General features: G+C 33.6%; 1 protein-coding gene across 6 annotated transcripts in view; it reads right to left on the bottom strand.

Annotated features, from left to right (window-relative positions):
* CAB39L (calcium binding protein 39 like) overlaps positions 1 to 12,162 on the bottom strand; it is a 102,081-nt gene that overhangs the window by 44,466 nt on the left and 45,453 nt on the right. For all 6 annotated transcript variants that reach the window (XM_081214620.1, XM_081214622.1, XM_081214621.1 and 3 more), the window contains 2 exons: positions 5,433 to 5,574; positions 821 to 985 (listed from right to left, as the gene is read on the bottom strand). In XM_081214620.1, coding sequence (XP_081070746.1) covers positions 821 to 985; positions 5,433 to 5,534 — 267 coding nt within the window. In that variant the 5' untranslated portion in view covers positions 5,535 to 5,574. The remainder of the gene's footprint in view (positions 1 to 820; positions 986 to 5,432; positions 5,575 to 12,162) is intronic.

Genomic DNA, 12,162 nt, shown 5'->3' with positions numbered 1-12,162 from the left:
TGACAAAACTAAAAGCAATTTACTTCAGAAATCTCCATTCTCTTCTATCTTTGAGAATTAATGGAGATCCAAGAACTCACCTGAGAGTATCAAAAGCCTGATAGTAGTAACAAAACAACAAACAAATCAAAACCAAGACTTCCATCATTGAAATGTGCCTTACGTACATGTATTTCATTGAAAAACCACTGTTCTAAGTTAGATATACCATAGATAATAAAATGCTTACACATATTCACCACTTATGTTTCTAGGTGTTGTTTTATTTATTATTTAGGTAATTAGGTATAATTGCTTTCAAAATGAGATAAATATCCTATATTAGTAGCATTTAACAAACTTCTTAAATCATTGGTATAAATATTTCAATTAAAGAAACAGGTCTGGAGACAATAAGTTTGAATCTCAGCTTAGGCTCTTAAAAACTGAGTGACTTAGGGGAAATTACTTAATATCTTTGAACTTTAGGGTCTTCACCTGTAAAACAAGACTAATAATATAGTACCAATCATATATAGGTTGCTTTAAGAATTAAATGAGATGAGTGCTTGGAAACTGTACAACATGCAGTAAGTACTCAACAAATGTTATCTATTATTATTATTATTATTGACCAGTAACTTTCTTACTTAGCTGCATAAAACTTAATTCCAGTATACCTTTTGCCTTTCTAAAAAAACGATTAAAGTGATTTTAGAACTTTCAGGGGAAAATGGGATTTTAAATAATATATAACAGTAATAATAAAAATTACAGTCAAATATTGGTATGTATATAAAAATTGAAAAACAGAATTGTCATCCTTTTGCAGATAGTTTACCTCAAAGTCTATCAGCTGTAGGTCGGCTATCAGTGTCACCAGCAGCCCACTATTGTAGAGTTCTTGTGCTAGCTGAGCCACAGCTTCTGTTGGGGGTTCCTTGTCACTTGTCCCACACAGAATTTCTTTCATTGCTTGCAGTGATTTCGACACTTCTTCTGAAGCCTAGTGACCAAAAAGTATGCTAATAGTTGAGTAATAAAAAATTTCAGGCTATAAACAAACAAACAAAAGCCACTTATTGAGCCCTGCTTATTTATGATTAAAGAACTCTGTACAGTTACAAACAAAAACCATTCAGTAGGCACTGCGCTTTTTATTTCAGAAAATGTTACTAAAGTTAATTTATAAAAGAGAGATCTTTAGTATTTCTACTTAGTTAGAATAATTGAAATCATCTTCCTTTATTTTTAAAAAACTTTTTTAAATTAAAAAAAATGTTTTTACTTTTTGGCTGCACTGTGCAGCACGTGGGATTTTAGCTCCCTGACCAGGGATCGAACCCACACCCCCTGCAGTAGAAGTGTGGAGTCTTAACCACTGGACCGCCAGGGAAGTCCCCATGCACTTCCTTAAATCATACTCATATTGAACTTTACTAGTAATTAATTATAAATTTAACTTATAAATTAAATTCAGTCCATTTTGAAGACTTATTAGTAGCTAGTAGTCTTTATTTAAATCATTTGTTAATGTTTTTCAACAAATTCCTATTATTCTGGTTTTTTTAATGGAGTAGGTACAAAATCATATATTGTCAAAACCCATAACCTTTGTCAATCCACTGATCCCTCACACATAACCATTATCTTTTTGTTATCTATGAAACTTAAAAAAAAAAAGCAAAAGATCTCACTATATTTTTTTAAATGTCCTCATATTTTATATGTTACTTTGCTTTTATTAATTTTTAAAAAAAATTTTTAAATTAATTTATTTTATTTTAGGCTGTGTTGGCTCTTTGTTGCTGTGCGTGGGCTTTTCTCTAGTTGTGGCGAGCAGGGGCTACTCTTCATTTGCGGTGCGCAGGCTTCTCATTGTGGTGGCTTCTCTTGTTGTGGTTGCGGAGCACAGGCTCTAGGTGCTTGGGCTTCAGTAGTTGTGGCTCTCGGGCTCAAGAGTGCAGGCTCAGTAGTTGTGGCGCACGGGCTCAGTTGCTCCGCGGCATGTGGGATCTTCCCAGACCAGGGCTCAAACCCATGTCCCCTGCATTGGCAGGCAGATTCTTAGCCACTGCGCCACCAGGGAAGCCCTCACTGCATTTTAAAGAATAATAGGAGAATACATAGAGGTAGAAAGTACATTAGTGAGTATTAGGGCCTAGGTAAGGGAGAAGGAGGTGCTGAAAATTAGAAATTAGATAGTGGTGATGGTCACACAACCTTGTGAATAAACTAATAACCACTGAATTGTACACTTTAAAATGGTGGATTATATGGTATCATAATTATACTCAATAGAAAATTTTGTAAAAAACAGCTGAAGATAAATAAATAAATAGATAAATAAATAAAGCAAGCAAGCAAGCAAGCAAGCAAGCATGGGATACCAAAAAAAAAAAAAAAAACAGGTGAAGAAAAAAAACAGGCCAATTAGTTAACAATTTGCTGAATGTTTTTAAAGAAATGTAGTTTTATTACTTTCAAGTATTGTATTCTAATCATTATAATTGAAGAAGGAAATGAGGAGAATAAGGCAAAATAATAAAAGTAACTCATAGTAGCATGACACTACTTAAAAAATTAATTTCCAGATACATTTTATGATATTGCTAAAGCAATCCTTAATTTATTAAAGGTTGGAAGTTCCTTAAATTGTGACATAAATCCACAGAAGATTATTTTAAACATATATAGAGTTAAGAATAATTATAAAGCAGACACCAGTGTGACCATAAGAGAGGTCAAGAAATAGAACATTTTTAGCATCCCAGAAGTCACTTGAATGCCCCTTTTTCAGCCGGAAGTAAATCCTTTTATGTTTTTGATGACAATCATTTATTTACTTTTCTTTATAGCTTTCTCACCTATGTTTGTATCCCAAAACAACATAGTTTAGTTCTGCTGATTTGGAATAGTACCTGTACCCTCTTATGATTTGCTTCTTTCACTCAACAATGTATTTGGGAGGTTCATCCTTGCCGCTGCATGTAGCAGCAGTTCTTTAATATTCATTGCTCTGTAGTATTCCATCAATGGCTGGACCACAACTTCTCACTTCTACTGTTGATGGACATCAGGGTTGTTTCCACTGAGGGGTTACTATGAACAACAATGCTATGAACATTCTTGACACGCATCCTGGTGCATGTTTGCAAGAACATCTCTAGAGTTTATACTAGGAGGGGAACTGCAGGGTCTTAGAACATGTATATCTTCATATTTAACAGATAATATACTAAACTCATTTCCAAACACCAATTTATACTTTATCACTCATAGTGAATGAAAGTTCTTATTGCTCTCCACACTTGTCAACATTTAATACCATCAGACATTTTTCATTTTTGACAAGATAGGAGGAATGTAATACGAATTTACTGTTGTTCTAATTGGGCTTTTCCTGATCACTGATGAAAATTAGTGTCGTTTTATGTCTTTTCCTTTTTCCCCTCTTTTGTTATTTAGATCCACTCTTATATGAAGGTCATTTCTTCATTCTATTGAGCCAATATTTTGCTCAATATTACAAAGTACACTAGAAATAAAAATATATTTCTACATTCCTTATAAGATGTAGGATAAAAAACATATTTCTACATCATTACAAGAATACAATATTGTATCATTCACTGGGACAGAAAGATACTATTAGCTCAAGGGTATTTATTTTACAGATATCTTGAATCTTGCCATAAACTAGTCACTTTAGAGACAAATTATATATGTAGGATTCAATGTCCCTTTGAAGGAATAACTAAATTACTAAAAACCCCTTCCTCTAAGGAAGCCCTTCTTGGTAGGACTTTAAAACAATGTTAAAATGAGGCTGCACTGGGAATTCCCTGGCAGTCCAGTAGTTAGCACTCTGCATTTTCACTGCAGGGGGCGCGGGTTCGATCCCTGGTCAGAGAACTAAGATCCCACATGCTGCGTGGTGTGCCAAAAAAAAAAAAAAAAAAAAAAGAGGCTGCACTGTAGTAGAAACTATCAGTTGATCTTTAAATATAAACTTTTTACCCTCCATGTTAGTATAATATTATATACCAGTATAACCACTTAGATTTTTTTTTCATTCTGAGTTTTTTTCCTTCCAGTTTTATTAAAATATAATTGACATACAGCACTGTATAAATTTCAGGTGTACAGCATAATGATTCGACTTACATACATCATGAAATAATTATCACAATAAGTTTAGTGTACATCCATCATTGCATATAGATACAAACTTAAAGAAACAGAGAAGAAAATAATATATTTTTCCTTGTGATGAGAACTCAGGATTTATTCTCTTAATAACTTCCATATATAACATACAGCAGTGTTACTTACATTTATCATGTTGTACCTTACACCTCTAGTACCTACTTATCTTACAATTGGAGGTTTGTATCTTTTGACTGTCTACATCCAATTCCCTCTCCCCAGTACCCCTGCCTCTGGTAACCACAAATCTGATCTCTTTTTCTGAGTTTCTTTGTTTTTGAAGTATAATTGACCTACAACACTGTTAGTTTCTGTTTCACAACATAGTGATTCAACATTTCTATACATTTCAAAATGATCACCACAGGACTTCCCTGGTGTCCAGCGGTTAAGACTCTGAGCTCCGAATGCAGATGGCCCGGGTTCGATCCCTGGTCAGGGAACTGGATCCCGCATGCTGCAACTAAGAGCCTGCATGCTGTAACTAAAAGATCCTGCACACTGCAACAAAGATCCCGTGCGCCGCAACTAAGACCTGGCACAGCCAAATAAATAAATAAATTTTAAAAAAATATATAAAAAAACCCAAAATGATCACCACAATAAGTCTAGTTACGATATGTCACCATACAAAGGTATTACATAGTTATTAACTATATTCTCTACACTGTATCTTTCACACCCATGCAACTGTAAGTTTGTACCTCAATCTCCCTCAGCAATTTCTTCCCCCTCCAACGCCAACCCACCTCCCCTCTGGCAACCACCTGTTTGTTCTCTGTATCTATAACTCTGTTTCTGCTTTATATTTGTTCATTTGTTTTGTTTTGTTTTTTAGATTCCACATATAAGTGAAATCACACAGTATTTGCCTTTCTCTGACTTATTTCTCTTAGCATAATGGACCTCTAGGTCCATCCATGTTGCTGCAAATGGCAAGATATCATTCTTTTTTATGACTGAAATGGATTGGTGGTTGCCAGAGGTGGAGGGTGGGGTGTTACCCCTTAGTTTAAGTCTAGAGGGATCCAAGGTTGGTCAGAGGCTCTAGAAAGTGAACAAAGAGTTCAAGACAACAGACTCAACAATTATCAGTTGCATAAAACCTGGAATCAATTTAAACGTACTTACAAAGACCCTACGAGTGCATCACAGACCATGTTTAGGATTCTTCATTAGCTTTTACATTAGCTTTTTGGTCTATTCATGTATTTTAATAAAAATGTTATTATTTTAGCTCATACCTTATCTGTCTTTCTGTCTTGCTTTTCCAAAACGGCCATGTTGTCTTTCAGAATTTTCACGATTTCTGCTGGATTTTTGTGCGATTTACTAAACAAAGGCATTTTTTTAATCTATAGAAATCTCTTCTTCCAATGTGGAATGCTAAAAACAAACAAACAAATAAACAAAAATTATAATTATAATTCTTAACATGATTAAATTGTTATACCAAAATGTCTTATAAGTTTTCAATAACCAATTCAGTAATATGAAACATTAAAATCAGTCAAACTAAAACAAGTTTCATTGGGACTTCCCTGGTGGTCCAGCAGTTAAGACTCTGTGCTCCCAATGCAGGGGGCCCAGGTTCAATCCCTGGTCAGGGAACTAGATCCCATATGCCGCAACTAAAGGTCCCGCATGCCACAACTAAAGATCCCACATATCAACTAAAGAATCTGCACGCTGCAACTAAAGATCCTGCGTACTGCAACTAAGACCCAGCGAAGCCAAATAAATAAATACATAAATATTTAAAAAAATAAATAAAACAAGTTTCACCAAGTTTTGTGCCAAATTTAAATTAATATAAAATATTTTAAGAAAGATCTTTTTTAAAGTTTATACCTAAAAGTTTTTACTCAAAGTTTAAAATCTTTCCTAAAATAGAAATTCAAGATTTATGCAAGAATGGGGAAAGGAGTATTTTTAGAGAATAACCTGATATTTAAAACTAGATATTTTGACTAAAGAGAGTGATGATGATGATGGTGATAATAATAATCATAGATAAAACATGTAAAACAAAAGTGGGATTAGGATCCACATACTTTGGTAAAGCAATGTTTAAAAACATGCCACTCCATAGCAATCACAAAATTAAAATGTAAAATTGTTTAGAATCTGTCTTTTATTTACTCTTCAAATATTCAGCTGGCATACTCACTGATGAAATGAGGACTACCATGATGGGGGGTGAAGTGGGAGCGGAACAGGAAAATCAGTTCTTCTTTTTGAGAACATCTATTTACATAGAGCAGAGAAAGCCAAATATAGCTGTCATTGCCCTATTTACACTAAAAATGTGTTATTTTTTTTAAGAAAAATATCTAAAATTAAAGGCTCCAGTTAGTAGAGGCATATTCATTTACTTTACATTTATTAGCAAAAATATTTCAAATGTTACAGAAATATGATGTAATAAATCAAAGGCTCCCATTAACCAGTCATCCAGAGGCAACAACTATTATCAGTTTTGATACATATTCCTCCTGAATTTTTTCTATGTATATAAAAATATATTTTTTAAAACCAAAATAGAATAAATACTAAATATAGTATTTTTCAACTTTTCCCCACTTTTTATATCTTGAATATCATTCTATGAGTATATGTTTAGATGCATTACAATCTTTTTATAGCAATATCCATTATACAGACATATTATGTAATTACTTCTAGTATTTGGTAATTTCTTATTAAATTATTATATAATTTATTTTACCAATACCTTTATTGATAGACTTTTGGGTTAATTCCATTTTTCCTCATGTTTTTCTTATTAACAATGATGCAATTAATCAATAAAGAATATTGTACACAGCAGTCGATAGCAACACTCTAAGCAGTTATTCCTCTGGCATAACCTTGGCTATGGTTCTAAATATTTACTTCATTTCCCTAGACTCCTACTTCCCAAATCTGGTTCCCTAGGACTTCTGTCAAATCTCTGAGTTACCTTATATGCTTCCAGAAACTTTCTTCAGTATTTGTTGTTTGTGATCAAGAATAATGCTAAGTGGCACTTAACATACCTGCTAAACAAACAGGAGGTACTTAAACCCCCAAATTGTTCTGAGTTGGTAATTCATCTGCTATGATTCCAAAGTTATCACCCTTGTCTGCACGTCATTTGCTCTATCTGTAAAATGAGTGTTTTGTTTTTTAACTGTGAATTCACCTAGTCATATCACTTAACTCATATTTTTTTCATCTCATTCATGAAGATATCAAGAAAAAATTTTCCAAATGCTCTGGGAAAGCCCAGATACATTATATTTATTTGTTAGTACCAGTTTAGTTACCTTATTTTATTTTTTAATACATCCCCATGACTCACTTATTTTGTAACCAGAAGTTTGTACCTTTTGACCCCCTTCACCCATTTCATCCACACCCCACCCTCCACCTCTGGCAACAACCAATTTGCTCTGTGTACTTATGAGCTTGGTTTTTGGTTTTTTTAGATTCCACATATAAGTAAGATCATACGGTATATGTCTTTTTCTGATTTATTTCACTTAGCGTAATGCCCTCAAAGGCCAATCCATGTTGCCACAAATGGCAAGATTTCATTCTTTTTATCGCTGAATAATATTCCATTATACATACACACACACACACACACACACACACACACACACACACATAGAACATATGCTTTATCTGTTCATCCATTGATGGGCACTTAGGTTGTTTCCATATCTTGGCTATTGTAAATAATGCTGCAGTAAACATGAGGGTGCATATTTCTTTATGAATTAGCTTTTTCATGTTCCTTGGATAAGTACCCAGAAGTGGAATTGCTATATCATATGGTAGTTCTATTTTTAATTTTTTGAGGAACCTTTATACTGCAGGGGGGATTCTTAAAGATAGAGCATCATATTTTGAATTAGATAGGCCAAATACAGCGAGCTCTAGCATATTCATCACTGGTCCACACCCATTCTAACTCCATCAAGGCCAAAGATAAAGTATGTAAGGTGCAGTCCTGAAAATGGTGCCTCCTTGGGATAAAGTGGTAATAGTAATAAATTCTATGTCAGAGTTTTTAGAACACACGTTATATTTCAACAACACAAGAAGCAGGAACAGGAGAAGATGCCGTGCTAAGTCCAACAGACTGACATTAAGTGAATGCCTCCTGGGCACTGAAAACTGTGGTGAGGTTGCACACATCAACCTGCCCTCCGGCGTTAGTACTGACAGCAGGCCATGCAGCACACAAATATCAGAGGACTGACATGGGCCCTATTGTACTTTTCCACTTTCCAAAGTAAGTGAACAGAATAAACAACAAATAAATAGGTTCTACTAAAAAAAAAAAAGCACAAGCAAAGGGGAGAAATGCCCTGTGGACTTTGACAGGAAAGGTTACTTCCAAAATTAATTCTCTGTAGGAGATAGAATAGATATAATTGGTAAAATAAAAATTAAAAAAAGGAAGAGAAGAACTTAGACAAAAAGAGAGCTGGTCAAGATAAAAGATCAAAAACACATAATATACACACATATACAGAAACACCCCAAAATGCAGCATGGCAATCCAAATCTGCATACAGCAGAAATGACTCCACAGAAAATTGATTGAGGACAACCAAAAGGTACACAATTAGTTAGTCTATATTTATTCATTCAGAAAATATTTACTGAGCACCTGTAAGGTGTGAGGCGTTGCACTAGTAAATGCAAAATAAGCCTCAGAGGGTGCACAATGTAGTGGAGACACAGCCACACAAAGGGTTTTGCCAGAATGCCAGAAAAGGTTAAACAAACTTAAATGATGGAGAAAAGGTACTTGGTGTGTGTTCGTGTGTATGTGTGCATAGTATATATTATGGAAATATGGAGAAGATACAGTGTTATATCTATAAAAACGGGTATTACAACAATGAAAAGAGGTGGAGGAAGACAACAAATGCAAAAGGAACTAAAAAATGGAGAAAAGCAACAAAGATAAAACAGCTTAAGCAGAAAAAAAGATCTAAATGTGGTCATTTACAGGATTTTTCTAGTTGAGATTAATGATGAGACCCCAAATTCAGTGCCTTGTGGCTTTTAGAAGAAACCAACATTCTTCTCTTAAAGCTCATTCCTACAAAATGACTGTTAACAACAAAAAGGATAAAAATTAAGTTGTCTTTGGACTTCCATAAAACTGCATGTCATAAAACCATGGAGAGAATCTACAGAGTGAAAGGGAAAGGGAAAGTCTATAACCTCACAATTAAGTCTCTAGCCAACATATTTATGTGTGAATAGACTGTGTACACTTACTAAAATTTTTACAAAAAAGATGAGGTGGAGTCAAACCCACAAGAGTTCAAGAAAATAAATGCTAAAAACCATAAATAGTTCTTGAAAGGGAGCCTTGACATTGCTGGCAGAACATTTGGGAGGGTGCAAATCTACAATTCATTCATGTGGGAATAAAAATAAATAAGGATTCAACTAAATAAGTTAAAAAGGAAACTGCCTCAAAAATCTCAAGAAAAGAATGATGGAAATAACAATAGAATTAGAAATAACTGAATCGGAAAAGTAAAAGAAAAAGAAAATCTCTGGTACTTTTTGGTGCCTGTTTTTTTCTGGTGCTGGACCTGTCTGCTCTCCTTCCCACCCCACCCTACCAAAAGGGTGGGAATATGACCCAGGCAGGGCCAGAGTATTCCTTCCACTGCCCTGGCTACAGCAATTGGCTCACAAATGGATTGTGACACCATCAAGCTAATCAAAATGCTTCAACAGGACTTTTTCCCCTAGGTATTTTAATTTAATTTAGTTTAAATAAAATATTTAGGGCATCTAGAAGAAGAAATAGAGAACAATGTAACAAGTTCCTGTATATTTACCACCCAGCTTAAAAAATAAAACAACTAAAGCAATGCACTTGGTACAATTTTCTGATCCCATTTCCCTCTGTCTCATACTGTACCTATTTATCATGTACCCTTACCTATACATGCTTTCACACTTCTACTAATATTACAGACAATATGTGATATTGTTGTGTATGCTTTAAAGCGTTATAGAAATTGTATTACATGGCCAGTTTCTTTTTTTCTCCCTCAACATTGTGTTTATGAGATTCATTTGTGTTAATACACAAATCTCACGTTTATCTTACGTGCTGTATAGCATCCCACTGTATGACTATACCACAATTTATTTATCAGTTCTCCGAGTTCTAATTATTTTCAATTGTTTATTATTACATGCATACTCATAACACAGATTCTTTTGCCGGTCTACTTATACATTTGTATGAGAATTTCTCTAGGGCAGTGGTTTCAACTTTTTAAATAGTGACTTGTAGTAAGAAATGCATTTTATATTGTGATCCAGAGCAAAGGAATGTATAAATGATTGTATAATTGTTTCATGAAACAATACTTGACCTCTGGATAGATTCCATTCTGTTCTAGCCTACATTATTTTTTTAAAAAGTGTTGATCATTATCCATTAATTCACTACCTGCTAATTAGTATGCAAAATGTCATTACAGGGGGAAACTAGATGAAGGGTATACAGGATCTCTCTGTATTATTTCTTTTAACTGCATGTGAATCTTTAGTTATCTCAAAATAAAAAGTTAAAAATAAAGAATCCATCACTATGAAAAATCAACAGTGATAATCCAACATAAGGATAATTACTGTTCCTGAAGTAGAAAACTAACAAATGAAAGATGTACTTAAAGATGTACACGATGTGTCTATTTGTCTACTCAATCCTTCAGCAAGCCACCCTTTTAATTAGCCACAGAACTATTTCTGGAATGTGGCTCAGCTAATGTTAATGGTATTATCTGAATGAGATTTGTGATACATCTAAAATTTTTCATCTTGATGTTTTTCTGTATTATCTATAATAGTGGGGAATAAACCCATGTAACTAAGAAAAGAACCGAATAGAAAAACCTATTTTGTTTTTGAATAGAAAAACTGAGTATTATTAAAATGTCAATAATCCTAAAGTCCATAATTTGATACAATTCCAGTCACAAGTCCAAAAAAGTTTTTAGTAACTAAATTAAGCCAAGAATACCAAAAAAAACTCACAAGGATAACGAGTTATAAAAAGGAAGATTTCTTACGAGGGAATGAAATTAAAAGTGCTATCAAGTGCTATAAGTGAAACAGTGACACAAGAAAAACAGACCAATGGAACAAAAGAGGCCAGATACAGATGTTATTATAAGTGACTTTCAAACTTCTGGATGTAAAATAATTTCTCTAATTTTAGAAGTGATGAAATAAATCTCAAAAAAAGACTGACAAATCAGTTAATATAAATATGTTACAAATCTAATAAATTGTTTTGAATTTTTATGGATAAAATAATAAAAACATTGTAGGCAAACAACAAATAAGAGAATTCTGTGACATGATATGAAAGACAGAGGGCTAATATCATTATAAAAGGAGATCTAAGACAAATAAGAAAATCATTAAGAAATAATACATAGATATTAGAAAACCACAAAGGAGGAAATACAGTTAAACACATAGTAAATGTTTATTCTCTATAATGGAAAAATGCAAACTTAAAGTGAAGGACTATTTTGCCCATCATATAACAAAGTTTTTTGTTGTTGTTCTGAGAAAATTCAATTCTATTGATGGTGAGATGCAACAGGCCCTCTCTTTTCTTACTGGTGGGAGTAAAAATTGGACAATAATTTGGCAATATGGATCTAGAGCCTTTAAATATTCACAACCTCTGACTTTAGTAATCCTGCTTCTATCTATCTGTCCTAAGAAAATAAACTAACAAAGGTTATCTTTATAACTTTTTTCCCCACATTTTAACATCTCTAAAATGTGCATGTGTCTTACAGTTGATGGGACCTTACACTAACTGGCAGGGGTTTTTTTTGTTTTTGTTTTTTTTCTTTCTTAGTGGTACAAGAGTATATGCCTTACAACCAATGGCTTCTTAGATTTGATGAAATATAGTATATGGCT

The sequence above is a fragment of the Mesoplodon bidens genome, assembly GCF_964165515.1.
Source record: "Mesoplodon bidens genome assembly, chromosome: 17".
Taxonomy (NCBI): Eukaryota; Metazoa; Chordata; class Mammalia; order Artiodactyla; family Ziphiidae; genus Mesoplodon; species Mesoplodon bidens.
Note: the sequence above shows the minus strand (reverse complement) of the source record. Positions and strands in the feature narration are given on the sequence as shown.